The 20,573-nt window shown below is 45.2% G+C and overlaps 1 protein-coding gene across 1 annotated transcript in view; it reads left to right on the top strand.

Moving 5' to 3' along the window:
* The window catches only part of LOC120953621 (mucin-19-like), a 134,121-nt gene that overhangs the window by 97,896 nt on the left and 15,652 nt on the right, over positions 1–20,573 (top strand). Inside the window, exon 2 of the mRNA XM_049606969.1 lies at positions 18,768–18,958. Within this exon, the coding sequence (XP_049462926.1) occupies positions 18,768–18,958 (191 nt within the window). The remainder of the gene's footprint in view (positions 1–18,767; positions 18,959–20,573) is intronic.

Here is a 20,573-nt window from a genome sequence, read left to right as displayed (position 1 = left end):
GAAGAATGTTGCACCCCGGAAAGGCAGGTGGGGTAGCGCGTGTGGCTGAGGGAAGGGGAAGAGAGGGGGGGGGGAGGGGGAGGTTTGGTCTAGCCTACGATGGAGCGGTGTTGTGATAAGCGGGGGGGGAGGTTGCAGGAGGAATGGCTAGGTTTTTTTTTGCCGTCTACAGCAAGTGCTAATTGCTACCACCATTATTGTGCTCCTTTTTTTGTTGCTAAATCATTGAGATGGAGGAGGGAACAAAAAACGGGGCCGTTGGCGATTACCGTGCGTTGGCATTTTAAATATCTGTTAGAAAGTGGAGATGATCAATTTGACAATGTAAGTTAAATGATTTGTCGGGCCCGGGGGGAACCTTTTGTGGGAAGAAGTTAGTTCATGGAGAAGAGATTGACTTCCACGGGTAAGGATTTGCGGGTCTTCTCGGGATGCAATTCCGCAATAATTGCTTCAGTGTCCTTTGTTTACGTTGAATTGAACACTGCTTCTTGGAAGCAACGTTTTCTCCGAAATCACTGTGTTGTTATCTGTATGACGCAACGACGCTTTTCAAGTAACACGTGCTATCGATTCTGAAGAAGAGTATTGCGCAAACAACTCAAACTCCAAGTAGAGGAAAGCGAAGCATCCGAATAGTAGCGATGAAGACGTCTTCATGTTGGGGTCAGTCCCGTAGTACAATCGTAAACTCGTACGACTTGATAACATGCCCGTCATGAGCTCTCAATCCTCATATGGACCGTCTCCGAAATTTGGACTTGACTATATCTGATTGCGAACCAGTCTCGTAGTACAGTCATCAACTCTATGCTATGGGGGGATCAATAAGTCACTGAAAGCCAAGTCCACAAGTAGTGAAACAGGCAGGCCTTGACCGACAACGGTTGTTGAGCCAAAAGAAGGAGAAGAAGATATCTGATTGCGTGATACTCAATAAGTCTCAAAAGCCTTATAGAGGTAAATACGCTAAATAGAAGAAGAACTGTTAAATGTTATACTGTTTACATTTAAACAACATTTGAAAAGGAGTGAGATCTTTCGTCGTCCAGTTTACCTATTACTATTATTATTACAGTTCACCTTTAAGTCGTCTTCAACGATGTTGAACAACGTTCAAGAACTTTTCAAGCAGTTATACAGTACAGGTAGTTCCCGAGGAAGGCGGTTTGACAGATATTGGCATACATTTGTACAGATTTGAATCTGTATGTTTCTGTTCAATATCTTCATATCCAGCCCATGACTATGCCACATTTTAATTTAATTGCAATGCTACGATATTCTAGAATCAATTTAGAGTGTAGTTGGGTTCCTAATGTCACGGTAATTTAATATTTTATCGGATGCATTCTTATCTATTTTGTTTCAAAACAACTCCAAAGTAGTTTCGTCGATAATTGCTACAAATCTGGTCCAGATGCATTCAACTACATCAGAATCCATTGTAGAGGTAGTTATCAACGGGAAAATAACAGTGGTTTTATCAAATTGTGCTCTGATTTTCACTAAAACACCTAATTAAGGCTGCCCGGAATTGGAAGTAGGTTGTTTTTTTTTTTAAATCTTGTTTTTAATGCCGGACAGCTGAAGTAAATGAAATGAAATATTATTTTAAATATTGATAATAACAAAAAACCAACGATATTTGAGTATAGAAGAGATGACTAGGATCTGTCGGTACAGGGGGACAACGACACTCAGAATTTAGTGTTCAGACTTGCAAAGAAGTTATAAACGAAAAAGGCGCAGTGTGTATACACATATAAAGTTTATTGACGCAATTTTGAGGCTGTCCGGAATCAAATCAACAATCACGGAATTGAATCAAAACATCCTTAATGCCCTTTGTATGACATAACTATCTCCTCTGCTCTTGGTTATCAAGCCAATTTTAGTAATAACTGGCATCTAGAACAACTCTCCTAGAAACAAAACTATTATATGGGCATGAAACAAAAAATTAAGACAGATAATTGGAAGCTTCTAGACCACTTTTAGATTATTATAAACGGTTACTTTGCTCATTTAAAACCTCCCAGTCAGCGTTCTTTTTCCTACGAGTACTTCAAATAATCGAGGAAGCCTTTTGCACCAAGAAATGAAATAATGCTGCGAGTGATGGCGATAAGCTTTTGGGGCGATTTAATAGGAAAAAAGGGTTAGCTAAAACTAATAGTATTACTAATTACCTCTACCCACATACGTGCGCGTTTATTATTTGTTGTTTTAGGTTATTTTTAAAAACATTAGAAATTAAACAAATGTGTTTACTTACATTTTTAAATATAATTGGAATGCAAACACACTCCCGAAGCTCTCCCAATTGGAACGAAAGTGTAGGCTTGTACGATTATTTCCGTTTTCCAGTTAAATTCCATGAATTCACAATCGCAACATTGCATTGGAAAATATCGATTTTCACAGTAAATGGGTCGTACAAATTCCTTAGTAAACCAATAAGGTTCGTTGAAAAATGTTAACTGCGCTGCGAAGCACGCCACCACACCAACGCCCAAGGCCGAGTGAATGAATTTCGAGCCACTGAAAATCCACTCATTCCACCGGAGAGCCGTGCAGTTTGGAACTATGCGGCAGTGTGAGGCCTACAAAACAAAAACCGAAACGACCGTAATAAAAAACCTACCAACCGCCAACTTTGGCGCCCATATGCCCTCGAACACAGTTGCAGCTATCCTGCGTTAATAATGCATAATTATAATTTTGCACCGTTTCTTGAAGCGTACTTGCCGGGGAGCTTTTTTGTGGTCGCTATTATGCGGGTGTCCTTGACCAGTTGCAGTTGCACCTAGTGATGCAGGGTTTTTTTTCTTCACAGAATTGCATCCGATAACAGGCGCGAGCACACGACGAGGAAGCGTTACTGCGAAGGCTGCAAAGTCTGGTGCCGGTTGTAAGATATGATATTGCGTTTTTTTTGCGTTTCGCGTAATTACAATGGACAATTAGGCCCTGCCAGTGGTAGGCTAAAGCCTTATGAAATTCGTTTTATGTAAGAAACTATTTTAATAGCAGTATCGCACAGTGTATGCTATTAAAGTAAGCGTATAGTTACATATTGTTACCCCATTTTAAGGGTCAATTTGACACTTGTTGAGTAAAATCATCACAACTGGACGTGCAGAGGCTGCGGTAACAGTGGGTAAACTGTGCAGCTAGGTCATAATACTATTTGCACATTTCTGTCCGAGGCGGCCGTTTCGCTCCATGCTTTAATTTTTATGATTTTTCCCGGTACAGAGCGAAAGAGCGTCTCCCCCCTTTTCCAGGCTATTCAGTTCAGCAAACAGCAGACGACCTTTGGGGTGCTTGTGGAGTTGTCGGAGAATGAGTTAGAGGAAGCAGCACAAGACAACATACACACACACACACACTCAATCGAATGCCTTCGCCGAAGAAGGTCGTCCGTGATCATTTGGATTCCTCCAGCGGCGTTCGAGAGCAAGGCCCGCTTGCGATTCTGAAATGTCGTAAAATTTTACGACCTTATTCTTCCCCTGCCCGGTTTCGGTGCTGTTTTTTTTTCGGGGGGATGGCAGACACGCCGCTTCTGGCAAGAGCATGGCAAAGTCGTTATAAATTCGCATCGGAGGAGCATTTTATTGAAATTGCGATCCGAAGACATTCGCCAGCCTATCTGGCCATGATGGCGTACGTGTGTGTGTGCGTGTGTGTGTCAGCCAGTGAAAGGTTCGGGTCTGATAAAATAAGGGGTCCCTCCTAGCGTCTGGTCTCCCCGCATAACTCTCCCACCGAGCAGCGAGCAAGGCTGAGACTTTCCAAACAGTTCCCCGACTAACTTCATTTGCGCCGGTAAGGGTAAGCGTAAAAATAGGAAGAAGCTAATAGCAAAAGAGAAAGAGAGAGAAAGCCTTCTCCCCAATAAATCCCGGCTTCCGACTCCGGGTTCTTACGGTGTCCTGCCGGTGTCCTTGTTGCCATCGGGCACAACGGGCCGATGTAAAAGCGATGTCAACGACCTCTCGGTGTGCTTCAGTTTCGCTAATAAATGCCACCCACTAAATCTCCACTCGCTCCGGCAAGGGTTTGCACGAATACAGAGACGCATCAGCCGCCCCGTGAAACACCAACACAGACGTGTCTAGTCACATTCCTAGACCGCGGCAGTAACATAAACGCTGTCTCATGTTTTGCTACTAAAAAGAACCCAACGTTTTACTGTTTGTTTCTTCTAAACTGTATGCGTGTGTGTGAGTGTGTTTTGGTGCAAACGTCTTGTACATAATTTTCCCTAGGCCTATGTTTTCCAGTTGGTTGAACTCGCGCCATGGGATGGACGCCACACGCGTGACGTGGATTAAAGAAAAAAACAAGAACAAACAATGGGGACATAAAAAGTGCCCTCCGTGTTGCTCCACACACTACTTCACATGTTGGTGTCGGTTGTTGTGGTAGTATGATGGCATCTATTCCTTCTTCGTTTTTTCTCTCTCTCTCTCTCTAGCTCGCTCCATCTTATCGTTTGATTATGTTCTTAGCCTGTTTGTGCGTATGTGAGTGTGTGCCAACTCCTTGGGCTTTGAGCCTATATTCGCGCCATTTACCAAAGGGGCCGTGCCGTCCTTCGCTCGATCCTTCGAACGGGCAGAATGGGGGAGACGGGTGACGGGAAGGGGATGGGGCGTTTGCATGGCATTACATTTCCTGCTTGCCGCTCACACACTCTCTGCCCTCTGCCCTTGCAGGAGGAAAAACAAAATCAACATAGCAAAACGGAAGCGAACGAAAAAAGTCAAAGTCCTTTTGATGACGTGTGTGAGAGAGAGATAGAGATGGAACTGTGGTGAGGAGCGACGAAGGAGGAAAAGCAGGCGCACACAATGGCCCGGCACACGGAGAATGTTCCGGTCAAAGTTGAAGGAACTTTGTACGTGAATGGGTTTTGTTGTTTAGCTTCTTTTTTTGATGTTGTGCTGAGAAGGAAAGGACTCGTTTCGGTTTGTTGTTTGTTCACGCACTGCACGAAACGGTCCAAAAGCAACGAGGAACGAATGGCAGCTTGCTGGTTTGTCGTATCTTTTGTGAAGAGGAGAGTTTTTGCCGCAGTTTCGAGAAGAATCACTAAAACAAATTGTATTTCTAGGATCTTTGTGTTCAACAATTTGATGATATCGAACAAAGTATTGTGTGGTAAAAAAACAACATCTCACGTATTGATTCATTAGGTAATTCATAGACACGAGGAACGGATTCCTGATGTATCTTATCAATTTGTGTTACCTTGGCCTTTCTTTATATTTTATAACAAACGGTCTATATCTCTAGAAAGCTTCATTTTTCACTTACTGAATACCTCAAGCAACGCCATCTTCATCGCTTTCTGGGGGGAGGGGTTCCACAATCTTAATTTCTGATGCCGGGCCCATTAGCTGCCAAGACACAGCTTTGCAAGTATTTATGAGGTGTAGTTTTTTTCCCTCTTCAAGAGCTCACCTAGGCACCGTTTAGAGAAAAAAAAACAGACGATGTGAAAAAAATGGAGCTTAGTATAACTAGCCCCATAGCTTCATTTATCATCCACACCTTCCAAGCGCTGCTGTCGTGCATCGAAAAGCGGTGGGCTTTGAAAGTACACGAGGTGGAGCAAGGAAAAAAGAACAGCAACGCATCAACCCTCGAAGGCTTGGGTAGGAAATGTTGCATTACAGTAGATGAGAAAGACGAGGAAGAGAGCAATAAGCCGACACGACGAAACAAGTGAATGTAACACACCTGAGCCATGCATTTTCCTACTTCACTCTTCGTTGCCTCTTTTAAGTTTAGGTCCTAAAGAAGCTTTTTCCAACTCCAACTGCAAAAAAAAACTGCCTTTGCTAGCGAGTGCTCATGGTTTTTTATTTATTTATATTTCCTCATTTTGGAGGGATGAAGCACAAAAATGAGGCTCTAAAATTGTCACCTGCTGTTTAGCAAATTTACGGCCAATTTATATGACCGATCAAAACGAGCTCGAATGCTCCTACAAACTACAGCTTGTTAGAAATCATCACACCGGGATGGGGCGGGAGGACACTTGAATGCAGCTAATTAGGAATGCACGTCCGTCCCCAGGGCGGCAAACCAGTTTTCGGGCCAACCGTTTATAGACCTTTTTTTATTGGAGGCTCGTGAATGGGATGCATGATTAACGGCTTCGACAAGGGGTTTATGTCACGAATATCTGCAAAAAGCTGCGCCAAATGAATGGTTTTTATGAGCAATACAAGCGCGCGATGCGGTTTAAAACGCATCTTAAATCATACGATAATGAGCAAACGAGCTCTTTAGCAAACGAGAAAAAAGTATTCTTGATGGAGGAACAGTTTAATAACGTGAAGGAAAACATGTAAAAGTAAGATTTTATCGTTTAATACTATTTGAAATACGCATCGAAGCAAGAGAAAAGGCTAATGTGTACTAAATGTCGCACCAGAAACTAGAGTTAACGATAAAGAACGTACAACATCGTATCTCAGTCACTTTGTGTCCCTCTGACGTGTGGAATAGGAAACGATGAATGAATTTCAAATTATTTGAAACATCGCACGATAATAAGCCGAGACCGGGAGTACCGTATACTGATAAGTGTGTGGAGGAAAGCAGATTAAAAATATTCTGAAAATAAAACGAGTGCGTAAGAGTGTGTACGTACCCAGCGCCGATGGCGAGAGGCACGGAGTCGCCAACTCCTACGCCGGACACGACCTGCTGGCCAAATTTGTCTACATTACAAATAGCAGACACCCGTAGAAAGACAACCCCCTTTCCTCCCCATAGCTACCACTCTTTTTTGACGCTGGAAAGCGCTAGTGTTTGCCGCACGTTGTCCGTCGGCGATCGGAACGCGATCGTGGCTTCATCACCTTCCGAACTCGCCTCCAGCCGCGGCTTCGAATTGGGGTGAATGACTTCTTAGATGTTCCTCCAGCTCTCTGCCAGATCGCCACCCATTTGGTTTGGGTGGTTCAAATTTTATGTGCAAAAAATTCGCGAACGAATCCATCATCATAGGCACCACAGCACAAGCAAAAAGCTTCGCCTGCCTCAGCCACCCATCCACCCAGGGTTAGTTATGCTGGCCGCCGCCGCCACTGCCGCCTGCTGATTTCCCTCGCATTGGGCAGCAAGGTGGGCTGGAGGTGGTGGCAGGTTTTACTATTCGGGCCGGTGTGTTTGAGTGTGTGTGTGTGTTTGAGTGTGTGTGTGTGTGTGTGTGTGTGTGTGTGTGTGTGTGTGTGTGTGTGTGTGTGTGTGTGTGTGTGTGTGTGTGTGTGTGTGTGTGTGTGTGTGTGTGTGTGTGTGTGTGTGTGTGTGTGTCTATGCCGGAGGCCGGTCGACATCCACTTCGCGAATCTCTTCGCGCATCTCGCCGTCTCCTATTATTCTCTCCGCTGAACAGGAACATGACGAGTCTGGTGAAGGGTAAGAGGAGGGGAGGGCTGGTTGCACAAGAGACCGGAGAAGCAGCTGGTGGTCTGGGCCACCTTTTTTTTGCAGCATAGCATTACAAATGAGCATTGGGTATATCAGTGTGAAGCAAGCCAAAAAAACGCTCGCACACACACACACTACTCGCGGAATGGCAAATAGCGAATTGAATGGGAATAGGCAAAGCTGGCGGAGGAGCGCTCGCGTAGTGGCGAGTAAAAGCACACACCAACTAGAAGTCAAGAACCGTGACCGAGTCGTGGCCTTCTCTGCCTATTTCTAGCCGGTGGTGCGCGCTGCCTCATCAAAGGACTGACGCTGGGTTGATAGGGAGGGAAGTGCATGGTCTCTATCCCTTCCTACTACACCCCCAGCGGCGCTGGACTGCGTCACTACTAGCACACCGTGGAGTAGCGCGTTCGTTGACATGTTCGCCAGCGAGAGTCGCTGCCGTACCGTGAGAGAAATAGTGTGTGTTTCGCGTGGTTTCTTTTTGGGGACGGCGGATAAAAGAAAAGAAGCTTATTGTAGTTCTCTTTTTTCTGTTGCTGATTTTGGCGGTGGTTTGCGTTGATTGCGAATTTGGCATAAAAAGGTGTAAAAAGAGATGTGGTGTGGAACAAGAAGCTCGTTTTGGCAATCGTTTGGAAAGGGCATGATGGTGTTGGGAGCTAGTGAATTTGCTCGAAACATCGAAACAGAGGAGCTTTGCATTTGGTTTAAGGAAACGAGAACAACAAATGAAAAATAAGAAGAAAAAAAATCGGTTGAAAATGCTAGGATTATTCTAAATACAGAAATATTGTTTAAAACGAATTAATAAATAAGCACCTTTTTTTAGAATGAACTAAACATGAAACAAGTGGAACATGTAAGCTTTCCACACGACAACTTCAATTTTTTATTGCTTATTTTCTTGCTCATCCAACATGTGCCTTGGTGGTGTCGTGTGAAGCACTTATTCCTGCACGTCAAAGGTCGAGGGTTCAATTCTAATGTTGAACCATCACACCAAAAACTGTTCGTTTGCGAGTGAAATATTTGAAAGACTTTCTTATTTCCACCGTATGTATGAACAAAATCCGCACTAAAAAATTACTAAAAACAAAAAAAAGAGGAACTATTTGGCATTGTTATACTTCGACCCAAAAGAACAAAAGTAAAGTCTTGGAAAAGTTTGCTCAAAAACCCACTGCAGAAGCTTACTGCGCTTTTGTTGACCCCATCTAAATCACCCATAACTTGTTTTTGTACAATCTTTCTCCACATTCGGTGTCGAAAGCACAGACGAAAAAACAAACTAACTCTACCTAACCTACTTTGAGAGTACAATGTAAGCTTTGCCTCTAAGATAAAACATCGCTGACAGCAGGAAACATACTACCCTTTCTACCTCCCGCTGAGTTCGTGCACAGGGCAATGCAAAAACCCCACAACTCGATACAAAACTTTAACACAAACTGAAACAACCAAAAATTTACCTTCTACATGGGTGCCTTTTTTTTGTTTTGGTCGGCCACAGACGCTGTATCCAAGTTGCCGGAAGGGCTTACCCAACCGAGCTTACCGCTCAGAAGCTGTGCGCGCAGCCATGAAACACCGTGTGGACTCCATTTTGGCGCTGTCGACACGCAATCTCCGACACCGAAATGCGCATATGTTTCAGCGCGCATTGACAACGGTCGGAAACCCTTGCTGCAACAATGTTGTCGTCTCAAACACACACACACACGAGAGAGCGGCCAGCAAAGGCAGCAGGATGTGAAAACGCGGGCAAACATGATTGCAGTCGGCGGAAAGGCCCCCTCGAATTAAGTCCAAGAAAAAGTTCAAACCTTCCCCCCGAAAAAAGGGGAAGAAAATGACAAGAGAAATCAGTCAGTGACCGTTTTATTGGATAATCAGCCTCCCCTGTTGGGAGTGTATGTCTTTTTTTTTGTTGGTTCGGTTTTGTTTGTTTGTTGTTGCCCAATCTTACCGTCGCCTTCTCCCTTCGTATTTAAGTGCAATGCGACGGCGGAGATTCGCGAAATTAGCGGTTCATGTGATTTTATTCAACCCACCGCTTCCCCCTACCCTTTCAATGTCGGTTAGCTTTTCGTCAATCAGCCAAATGTTTTCCTTTTTTTTGGTTCGGATCGTCTTTCCAGCACGAAGAATGGATTAATGCGACAAAAAAGAAAAGAAATGACACTATAATTCACTTCCAGAAGGGGCCAGAAGAATGCAATGCGAGATGACACTGCATGCAACTACTACTACTACTACCCGGAGAGATGCATTTCGGGCCGGAGATGAAGAAATGCCACCGTCGCGGCCACTTTTGGCCATGAACCCCACACGAGCACCGGAGCACAAGAGCGTGCGCAAACCGCAACGGATTGGACTAACAATTGCCGACAGAGTTTGAAATGCCAGAAGCAAAAATGAAATACACCGAAATCCGACCGACGGCCATCGGCGGAGTGTGGGGGTTTTGATCCCCCGGTGGTAACGAGTTTAATTGGATAAATGCAGTTTTTCGGCTGCAGCTTTTGGGATGCGAAAGTTGCTCGCTTGCCTTCCCTCGTTCATTATTCACTTACGCAATGGAGCCGGTGACGTTCTGCAGCGGCTTGGTTGTTGGTTTTGGTTTTTAGGGGGCCGTTTGCGGCCAACAAACAGATGCAGTAGCAATTTTGGGAAGCTTTTCTAGTTGCATAATGCAACTCAATTATGCATTTAGCTGGAAAGCATTTGATTGTGCATTTTATTGTCTAATTTGTGGGGTATCAATTTTGTTTCACTTTAATGTTGGCAATAGTGGCTTTGAAACAAAAATAAAAAAATATGTTTATAATTTAAATATAAGGATAGTTGAAAGCATAAAATCGATACAACTGATAAAATAAAAAAAATAAAATAAAAGCAGGTTCGTTGTCTACTGACTTTTTTAAACCTTTTTCACTGCCACTTGCTTCTTGTGCAGGATACAAATTCTTTCTTACCATTAAAAAAAACGAGCTCCCGGTACATGTGTCTGTCGCTGTCCGCAAAATAACAAACGACAATTTCTTTCCCCCCTGCACGCTCATCCTTTCTCCTCCCTTCATCGCCCCGAGGTCTGGCAGCCATCTTTCCGGTTGACTAGCGACAGTTCGACAGATTTATTCCGCCGGCACCATTCCGGTTCTCCTTCCGTTGACCTGTCAATGTCTGTGTGTGTGTGTGTATGTGTGTGTGTGTGTGTGTGCATACCATTTTTTCCCACTGGACATCCGGACGCAATGCAAAAGCGGCGCGCCAGGAAAAGGGACAGTAGTGTGGTCACGAACCGTGTACTCGCCGACGGGCCGGCGGTTCGCTCCACCCGTAGACCGAGATTTCGCTGTCGGAATGTGTGTTTTTTTTTATTATTTGATTTCATTTCCTTCCCTTTTTTGGCAAATTTTAAGTGTGCTCGCGTGTGCGGTCGGCCCCTGAGGCCCGTGGCTGCCGTGGATGATGCACGGTTGTGGGGTGGGGCCTACTGTAGCAGTTGGTTCGTCATGCGAAAGCAGCATCATCCGTGTGACTCTGACGATGGCCATGAACCAATAATAATAGCAAAAAGAAATAGCAAACAAAAAAACGCACTCTCACAAAATAGAAATACTCTCACACTCGTACGGACATTTCTCTTTTTTGTGTCTGTGTGTGTGTTTTTTTCCCTGCCATGGGGTGTTGTTTTCCCACTTGTTTCATCCCATCAGTTGCTCATCAGTTTGCCGCTCAATGGCAAAAGTACATGCAAAAGAGTTGTTGATTTTTTTTGGGCCCGTTTTGTGCCGATGGAGCCTTTCCTTACTTTTTGCGGCACAATACATATATTGCTTTGGGAACCCTAAAAAGTCAAAATAAATGTTGCCCGTGTGTGTGTGTGTGTGTGTGTGTGTGTTTGCCTATATCTGTGTGCACTTTAGATAATTGTGTGTGATGGAGTGGTGCGGCGCGTGTGAGTGTGTGTGCGCGCGCCATTTGGCAATGGTTGATTCGCTTAGCTTCGCCGAACGCCGTCACACACGAAACACGCCGTCGACCAGACGGAACAGCTTAAATACTGCCCCCCCCCCCTCCCTCCCCACCAACTTTGTTTCTCACCCACCCACCCTTTCCACCAGACGACTGGCCGGCCGTGTTCGCTGCCTGTGGCGGTGGCCCCGTTAGACGGAAGTGTCGAAAATGTCCTCGGTTTGCCCCGTGTCTGTCTCGCTGTCTGGCTGGCTGGTTAGCAGGCTGTCTGTCTGCCCTTCAAAATGTGACCGACCAGCACCGCCAGATCATCGAGCAATGAGTTTTCGGTGGTAAGGGGTGAGTGTGTGTGTGTGTTGTTTGGTGGGTGGGTGGTTTGAGTGTTAGGTAATAAAAATCGAATGAATGAGTCTCGCGGTCCGTTGGCGGGCCCCTCTTCTGCTACAGCTCCCTTCCAAACTGTCTAGTTCCGTTTGTTGCGATGAAGTGTGCCTGTGCTGTACGTTGCGCTTATGCAGAGAGCAAGTGAGGCAGAAAGAGAGAAAGAGAGAGAGAGAGACAATTGCATTAGCGAGAAATTAATGAGTGCGATGATGGATCGATTGGTTCGGAGGAGTAGGCGTAAGATAATTGTCAAATATTGATGATGGAATAAATTATCTCCTGCTGTGTTATGGGTGAAGGTCGAATCTTTTTTTGCGTTAATTGGGATTTTAAATTCAGGAGCTTCTTTCTTTGATTTAGTCTCAATTAATGTTTGATGTATCAAACGAGTTCCAGACCTGAATTGAATATTGATATGGATATCCTTAACATTTTCTTCAAATATGGGCTCTAATATCTCATCCATTAAAATCCTTAAAATGCCTACAGATAATTCCCAATCAAGCTCAATGGTTTTATGCTTCGTTGGAGTGACATATTGGGATTCTGCTGAAAGTAGAGTAAAACAATCAGACACCTGCAGAGTTCATCCTCTCTTCAAAACACGTTGGAAGATGTTTCACGCCGTGAAATCCAGCATGAAAAGCAAAAGCTTCAAACTTGACCTCCCAAAGTACACTTCAAACGCCTTCTAGCTAGCTAAAGCAAAGGATTTGGCCGATTTTGAAAGATTGGAATAACCTATATGTATAAAAATTATTGAGCATCTCTTAGCACGACCTTTCACATTATCTCGTCCTATTCTAACTTTCATTATCGTAATATGGATTGATGGATTAATCAATACGGTCGAACTCCTGGAGGTTAAGTTTCCTGTATGTAACCCTAACATTGTTTCTACACGATAATGAAATAAGCATTTAAAAACAGAAACGAAACCGAAACCACTTTATTGTTTCTACGAGAACGACGACTGTCAAAGATCTGTTCCAGTTATCAATTTGTCTTACATAGCGTTATTTGTTCGTAAAGCTTTTTGATAGTCATTAAATGTACGTTTGTCTCGATTATTTTTCAACCGTTAAGGCTTTTGTCCCATCCCCAGTATATCCCCAATAAAGTGATCTTGAGAATCATTGTGACGGCATGTCAGATGGTCCAGTGACATTTCAATGACATGATCATCACTTTGACGACTTCTATTTTCTGATCAAACAGTCCGCATTGATCTGTAATCAAATCCTTTCTACTATATCAAAACATTGTGCGTAGAAATGGCCTGCATTTAGATCCCAAAAACCCACGAAAGCTCGGTAGCACACGGAGGTCGCAATGTCGCGTCTTTGGCTCGAATCTCTGTTAGTCCTCCTTTACTGTACTGTTCTATTTCACATGATGAAGAAAAGTTTCGCGACCTAAATATCGATTTTTTCGCTCGTCCCTCGTCCTCATCCCGCATTATGCACACACATACACAAGCAAACGTTTGTTTCTAGCCCGCGGGTTCAGCTTTTTTTATAGGTTGAGGATGGCGTTCCCTCCTCTTACGCGTCAGTGTGTGCCTCTCTTATGTGTGCCAGTCACCACCAGCGTGTCCGGGGGTTAACGTTTCCGCTGAAAGATGATGCACCGCATGTGTGTGTGTGAGGAAGGCAAAATGATGGCGCAAATGAATGTTTCGCTCATGCTCTCCGGGTTCATAAAGAGGCTTTCCAATCCCGTCGACTAGGCCGTGGACGCAATAAAGAGGAGAAAATATGATGAGGGCCCATCACCACCGCCACTACGCGGGAACCGAGTTCACATAAGGGGAACGTATGTGAGTGTGTGTGTGTGTTTTTATATTCCACAAGGACGGAACCCTCGTCGGGATATCCCGTCACAGCTCAGCCAACGCGCCACGGGCTATGTTTTGCGGGAGGTCAGGGTTTTTTGTTCCTTTTCTTTTTTTTTGCCTAGGAGTTTGAAGGAAAACGGCATGTCTGGGGCAGCGTCTGCCGTCTGAAATAGGCCGTGTCTGACTGTGCGGGGACGGCGGCGCATGCGCATGGGCCCGATGCATGCAAACCCATGCTTTTGGTGGCGGTCGAGGAAATCAATTGTCAGACGGCTGGAAAAATGTCAGCAAAAGCTCTGCCGGAAGCATTGTGGTGGTACTGTACATGGGGACGCGGAATTCATGTATCTGCAATCTCTCGACGCTCGCGAGCAGAACATCCAGGCGCGCTCTGCTCATGCGAAGCAAAGAACTGTTTCGAACGAAGAGGAAAGGCGAAAGAAATGACAGCTTAAAATGCATTTTTATAGCACCTTCTGCAGCGTGCAGCGTTGGGGTTTCGGTTGAATCCGCCCACACCATCTCCACCTTGCGGTGGTCAAAATCCGAATGCTGAGAGATAACTGCTTTTACTGGTGGCTTCAATTTGTATCGGTTCGACTTTAACGACGAGCAATTAATTTAATCCTGCCGTCTTCCCGGGGCTCGAAGAATGCAATGGCGATAAACATTAGAATTTGAATGCGACGGCTTGTTCAACCTCCACCCACACGCTCGGGTGTCCGGATGTGCAAATGCCAAACTGCCGCCAACCCAACTCGCGGTTGAGATTGATACATCCTACTGGCTGCTGCTGCTGCTGCTGCTGCCGGGCCGTTTTATTGGACAATCTCAACGATTTCTCGACTGCATTTAGTGAGCTTTTTTGTTTGCTTCATCCGTGTCTGGTGCTGCTGCAGTCTGTTTCGCTGTCGTTCGTCGCGGATGGATCGATAGAGCGAGGGGAGAAAAAAAAAGAAAGGAACCATTGTTAGTGTGCAGGCCGGAGTGACGTATGTCCTTGTCGGTTGTCGGATAATTCGAAAATAAATTGAACCCTCTCCAGCAGTCGAAGCGGGGGGAGTATGGAGTTCGGGGGGTTGGGATGACAGTGAACTTTTGGCAATGGCACAAACTCTTGCGCCGCTCTCCCTTTCTTTCCCCCCGACGAGCGAGGGACGATTTCCATGGCGACCTAAATTAAATGAAGAAAACCACGAAAACGAACATTTTTAGCTCCAAATGTCTGCTATTTTTTGCTTGCCCAAAAGCTGTGTGTATGTGTTTGTGTTTGTGCCTGGCATTGTAGATTATAGAACCACGTTTTGTTGGGGCATTTGAGGGGTAGTAGAGGGGGTGTGGGGGCGTTTGTAGGGAATTAACATTATTCGAACGCGCGCTGGAACGGGAAAAGGACGATCTGGCAGTGGTTGGGCTGAACATCGGAGCGTCTGGTTCGGGCGAAATGTGATTGGATTCTATCGAAATGTGTCTGGCTTGGTATTATCGCTCGTGACGTATCAAAAACCATTGGGCATGGGGGGGAAAGAGATGACTCGCAAAAATATCTATTCAAGTTGTTTGAAATTGAATTTAAATATAATAAATACTCAAACAAATTAAAAAAAACAGAAAGTTAATTTCTAATCTCTAATACCGAGAACAGTATCTAACAGCCTGTTCAGCATCGTTTCCCTCGCAAAACCAATCGAACAAATACACGGTGTCAACAGCTGGCCGCGCGTCATGCGCCATTTGTTTGACGCGCCACGTCATGCGGCTTAATCGGCGTAAGCCGTCGTAGTAGCAGTACAAACGTCACCAGCCGTCGTCCAGTCCAGTCGATAATAGTTTCCGACACGTCTGATAAGCACTTTTTATTTGCCTAGACGTTTGCGTCACCGCAAAGTAAATGCATTACAAAGGCTACAGATGTCGATTGCTGGCAGAACAGAATTTTCCCTCCACGTATGCGGCCCGAGAGGAAGGTCGCATTTTCTATTTCTTATTCGTGTTTAGTCACATGCTACTACATGGTGTGAATCATTCGGGGCTGTATATGTTTTTTTTTTGGGATTAGCGTGTTTTGAGATTGTGATTGGGACAGTAGTAATCTCCAGCACAAACATTTGTATCAAACAGTGCAACATTGTACGTTCTAAAATACATTTTATCTATCTGAAACGATTTATCGCGATTTGTTTTATCAAGTTTGCTGGAACTAAACAACTTAGGGTAAATGTACTGATAGTGGTGCAATTTGTAGTGGGTACCGATGTGTGTGAATGCATTTAATGTGTCAATATGGTAAATATATTTGAACTTGTATCACGTTGTAATTTAAATACATTTCCAAACACAATCATTTCTACCACAAATGTATGAAAATTCTATATTACTCATATCGTATACACCTCATAATGTTGGTATGGTTCCTATATTTATCGTAGAATGTTCCTATACATAGTGGTGGTAGTCAAAGAAATATAAAACAAAAACTGTATACAACTCTCCTACGTGGACGCTTCCGCGCTGCCAGATATTCAGGCCTTGCTAAGAGGACGGTCCAACGACGGGAAAGTTGTTAAGTCTTGTGAGTTGACGATTGTATCACGGGACCTGAAATTGTGTTTGATAATTTTTTAATATTACATTTATTTCTAATGCTTTTTCTGCGAATATAATACGAGTATTCAGAACACCCCTGATTTTTTCCCAAAATTAACTGGTTTTACTGATGTTATGCCTTTAGCCACTATAGGGACATCCCTGTCTTCTGTTGCTTTAGTGGGACTGTAGTAATAAAAGTGAAAAATTTAGAAGAAAAAATCCAAAAGCCAATTTTTCACGATTATGAGTAAAGCAATTTCATTGCACAGTAGTTTTGTAATCATTTACAGCGTTGACTAAAACATGAGATTGCTTAGGAGATGCTACGGATTTCCAAATAATACTGATAGATTTCACAAGGAAATGTAGTTGTAGGCTAGTATATAACAGAATGGCATCATTTAACTCTTAAACTCTTTGTAAAAGATCAGACAACATTTCGTATTCTACTGCTACTATCGGTACAACCACCACTAAAGGGTACATTTTCCCTTACATGTTATAGCGGGTAAAAAAGTATCGCTTGGTATTACAGATTATTCTTTATTCAAAATAAATTATTTAAATTTTGTTAAATTCTATATTCATGAAACATTGTACCAACTCTTCTGAACATCTTGAAAGTTCCCTTTGCGAAATCCTAACCCATTATCCATATTTTCAAAGACTGAGCTTGTTTTACTAAAGAAAGTAAGAAGAAAAAAGAGCTTAGTTCAGTTCAAACGATGCAGTGCAATTATTTACACTGGCACGAACTGCTTTTCTAAACAAACTTCTCTTCATTGGTCGTTAAAAATGCATTCGCTGCAATAAAAAAATGCACCGATCGTCATGATCACTGATGTTCACTTTGATTCATCGTAAGAAGAGATAGAAAAACCCACCACAACTCAAGCCAGCTTATATTTACATAACAAATCCGAAGCCAAACAAAAAAGCTTTCATTCTTCTCGCCCATCGACAGCAACGGTCCATCTTTAACCAACGGAGCTTTAACGTAACAAGACGCTGTGCGTTGGTGTTAAGGGATGGTGGGTGTACACACCACATACCACCCCTTATCTTATCAACTTCGTTTCGCTGCCCATTCCAGTGAAGCCATCTCCCGAAAGCGCAACTCTTGCTCGATGCACGATGCCGTTTAATGCCGACCGACAGCCGGTACAAAACGGCGGGCGCAAAATGAATGCACACACTCACGACGATTGTGTCTCACCCTATTGGTAGCACACGCGGACACGCGATCGTTTGCTGCTACTGCCTGGCTACTGCTTACTGCCATTTCCATCATCCCAGGGTCGATTTTCGATCGTTTACATCGCGGAATAAAACATCCGCTTAAATGCAGTTTTGCTAGCGGCGGCAGAGCCGACTCCCTGCCAGTCTGCCAGTGTGTAGCAACAGCAGCAGCAGCAGGCACCCGTCAGCGAGACCAGACATAACACACAGAGAGCGAAAGAAGAGGAAGAGCCAAAGGGGGGGGGGGGGGTTGGGAATAGCAAAAGCAAAACACAGCAAAACCTACGTACGAAAACGCAAAATCAACACTTCACGTCGGAATGATAATTACGTCGTGTGTGTGCACCCCGAGAGAGGGGGGTGGTGGCGCAGGTTTTGAAGGTGCGTTTGGAAGTGGCAATGATGCACATTCATTGCGATGAGCATTCGCTCTCCCCATTTCGGGTTTAAGCGCGACTGCGCGACGAGACGGATCCCCTCCGATAAGTTTTTGTTTTCTTTTGTTGCTTCTCTCGCTCTGGGCTCTGCTGGTTTTTTTTTGCTGGTGGGGCGGGTGTCTGCGAGCGGTTTTGGAATGGGAATGCAATGCGATGAGCCGGCCCCCGGACACCCGCACTATCGCCATATGTAGCGCACGGTCCTCCCGCCGAACGCAGACACCTCAGTAGCGCCGAAAGAGGGGCCATTAGAAATCGTAGCACGCTACAGACGAAACCGATTAGTGTACGTTACCGCCCACCCCGACCCTGATGATAATGGTGGCCAGTTAGGAGAGCCACATGACTGTCGCACGCGTGTGTTGTGTGTGTGTGTGTGTGTGTTTGTCGAAGGTGGAGGAAGAGGGCGTGTTAATTTTGGGTTTTGCTTGACCGTCACGACCGACGAGAGAGAAGTCGGTCGCCACCGGTTCTAAGGTCGACTGCCAGTGCCATTAGACTGATCGTTTAGCTACCAGCATGCGTGCGATCGGTAGCCAATTTGTATCACGCTGGTTAAACTGCCGACAACGCTATCTGTCGCATCGTGGGGGACACACTCGCCGTCTCCGAGAGCTCAATTATTGGCCATCGTGCGCGAGGCTTTCCAATCATGTCGTGACACGGTTAGAGGGTCGCCGCAGGGAAACTGTGACACGGTTTCCGAAGCAAGTAAAAGTCGGTAGCTACACAGTTGCCACATTGGGGGATTATTTTCTTTTGCCAACTTCTCTTACAAGGATCTGTTTCTTCATTACAACTCAATAAAACATCGTATTTTTTTGCCCTTTTCTCTCCTCCAGGCTACATCTACTGGTTGGTGTCGTTCTCCGTGCTCTGCGCCCTGGTCCTTGGGCTGTTCGGCGTGTTTCGCTGCCTGCGCGCGACGACCACCGGTACGCGAGCGACCGCCGAAGCGCTGACGCTGCCGATCCAGTTCCTCACCGACGATCTTGCTCCTCTAGACGCCAACTTGAACCACCTGCCGGTACCCGTAAGTATTCAAACACATCTCCTCTTCTATAACAGCTCCAGCTGCTGCTGCAGCGTCTTCGTTTGCCAAAGCCAAACCAGCGGAAGCATCGCCGCCACCAGACGGGAAACCCGCCGGCTCACCGCACCATCCAGCTCGAACGTACAGAGCCCCTCGAAGATTTTGCTGCGCAGGGGAAAGGTACGTGGGCAGCGCCGTGCCGGCAGGCCCAGCTCGGCACTCGACTCGGCAAGCGAGTAGAACGGGAAGTAGTTGCACACGAGCTGGAAACCGTCGCGATACTTGGCCGCGGCACACCCGACCCGTTCCAGGCTGGCCCAGGTCAGCAGGGTGAAGTTGTTCAGCACCGAGTACTGCATCTGCAGGCTGGCCGTTATCTTCGGATCGGGCGTTTCGTCCTTCTGCAGGTACCAGTTGCGCAGGACGTCGAATGCGTAGTACTTGGGCAGGTAGCGCTCGACCACGAACGCTTTGCTTTGGCGCACGTTGCGGTAATCGCGGCTGTAGACGGAGGGGTTCTGGAGCTGGGTGCAAGGGTCGGGTTCGTAGCGCTCGCAGCTGGCCAGGTGTAGCCGGGCCATCCGCGCCAACTCAGCGTCCCAGACGAGCTTCTTCATGTTGGTGACCTGGGAGCGGATCGCAAACCGATTCCGCACGCCATTGTGCGCGTCCAGGATGGTGGTCCAGAGGTCGGAGTTGCCCAGGAGTTGCTGGAAGTTGGGGCAGTGCTCGGGGGAGCGGGCTGGAACGGTTGGCTGTAATGGGAAAGGTCAGAAATTGGTTATTTAGTGGAAATTACTAGAAAAAAAAACTGGTTCTTACTTACCCTTTCGCACAGTGTGTGCAGCTGAGCTCCGGCACATTCCAGCTGACAGTAGTTGGTGTACTCGCCGGAAAGGAAAATGGAGTTCAGATGGTGTTCTGTCTCGCCGGCAGTAAGGTTCGCTGCCATTAGAGCCAGCAAGAACTTGCAGAGTACCACGAGCTTCATGACTTTGTTTGTAGAAAAGTCGGCTCGACTAATTGAATTTTCTGTTTTGTAATCCTACTCTGTTATGACGTGGTTGTCAAGAAGTAGCCTACTATGATCAATTATTTAAAGAATGTTGATGTTTTTGAAGATTTTTTTACTGAATGGGATGGATTGAAAGAAAATAAAAGGAGGATAAGACTAATCGTAAAACCCCAATACAGTGGCTCTCTAAATGTATGGTGTACTCAACCTTTGCGCAAAATTTTCCAATATCTTAGCCAATTCTCAAGCTAGATATAAACTCTAGATGCCATTGAATGCCATTGAAAAAATCTTTCTTAGCATCTTGTTCCAACATGGATTATCATATGTTGTCTGTGCTATTCTGGCCAAAATGTGCAAAAACAACGTGATACGAAGTCAAATAATTGATGGTCCTATGTATCTTTGAAGAAACGGAAAAAGTGCCAAAATTTGTTTGGGTTTCTTGAGCAATACGGGTAACTGTCCTTGTCAAGCTAAATTTTAATAAACAACATAGCCTGTTGTTGGGCGTCATGAGTTCCTTAGACATAAATCGTAATAAAACAACCCACAAAATTGTATCCTTTGGACATATTTTGATGAGCGAGTTGTCTGTAG

This window comes from Anopheles coluzzii, chromosome 2 (genome assembly GCF_943734685.1).
Source record: "Anopheles coluzzii chromosome 2, AcolN3, whole genome shotgun sequence".
Lineage (NCBI taxonomy): Eukaryota > Metazoa > Arthropoda > Insecta > Diptera > Culicidae > Anopheles > Anopheles coluzzii.
The sequence above is the reverse complement of the archived record's forward strand: the minus strand, read 5'-3'. Positions and strand labels throughout refer to the sequence as shown.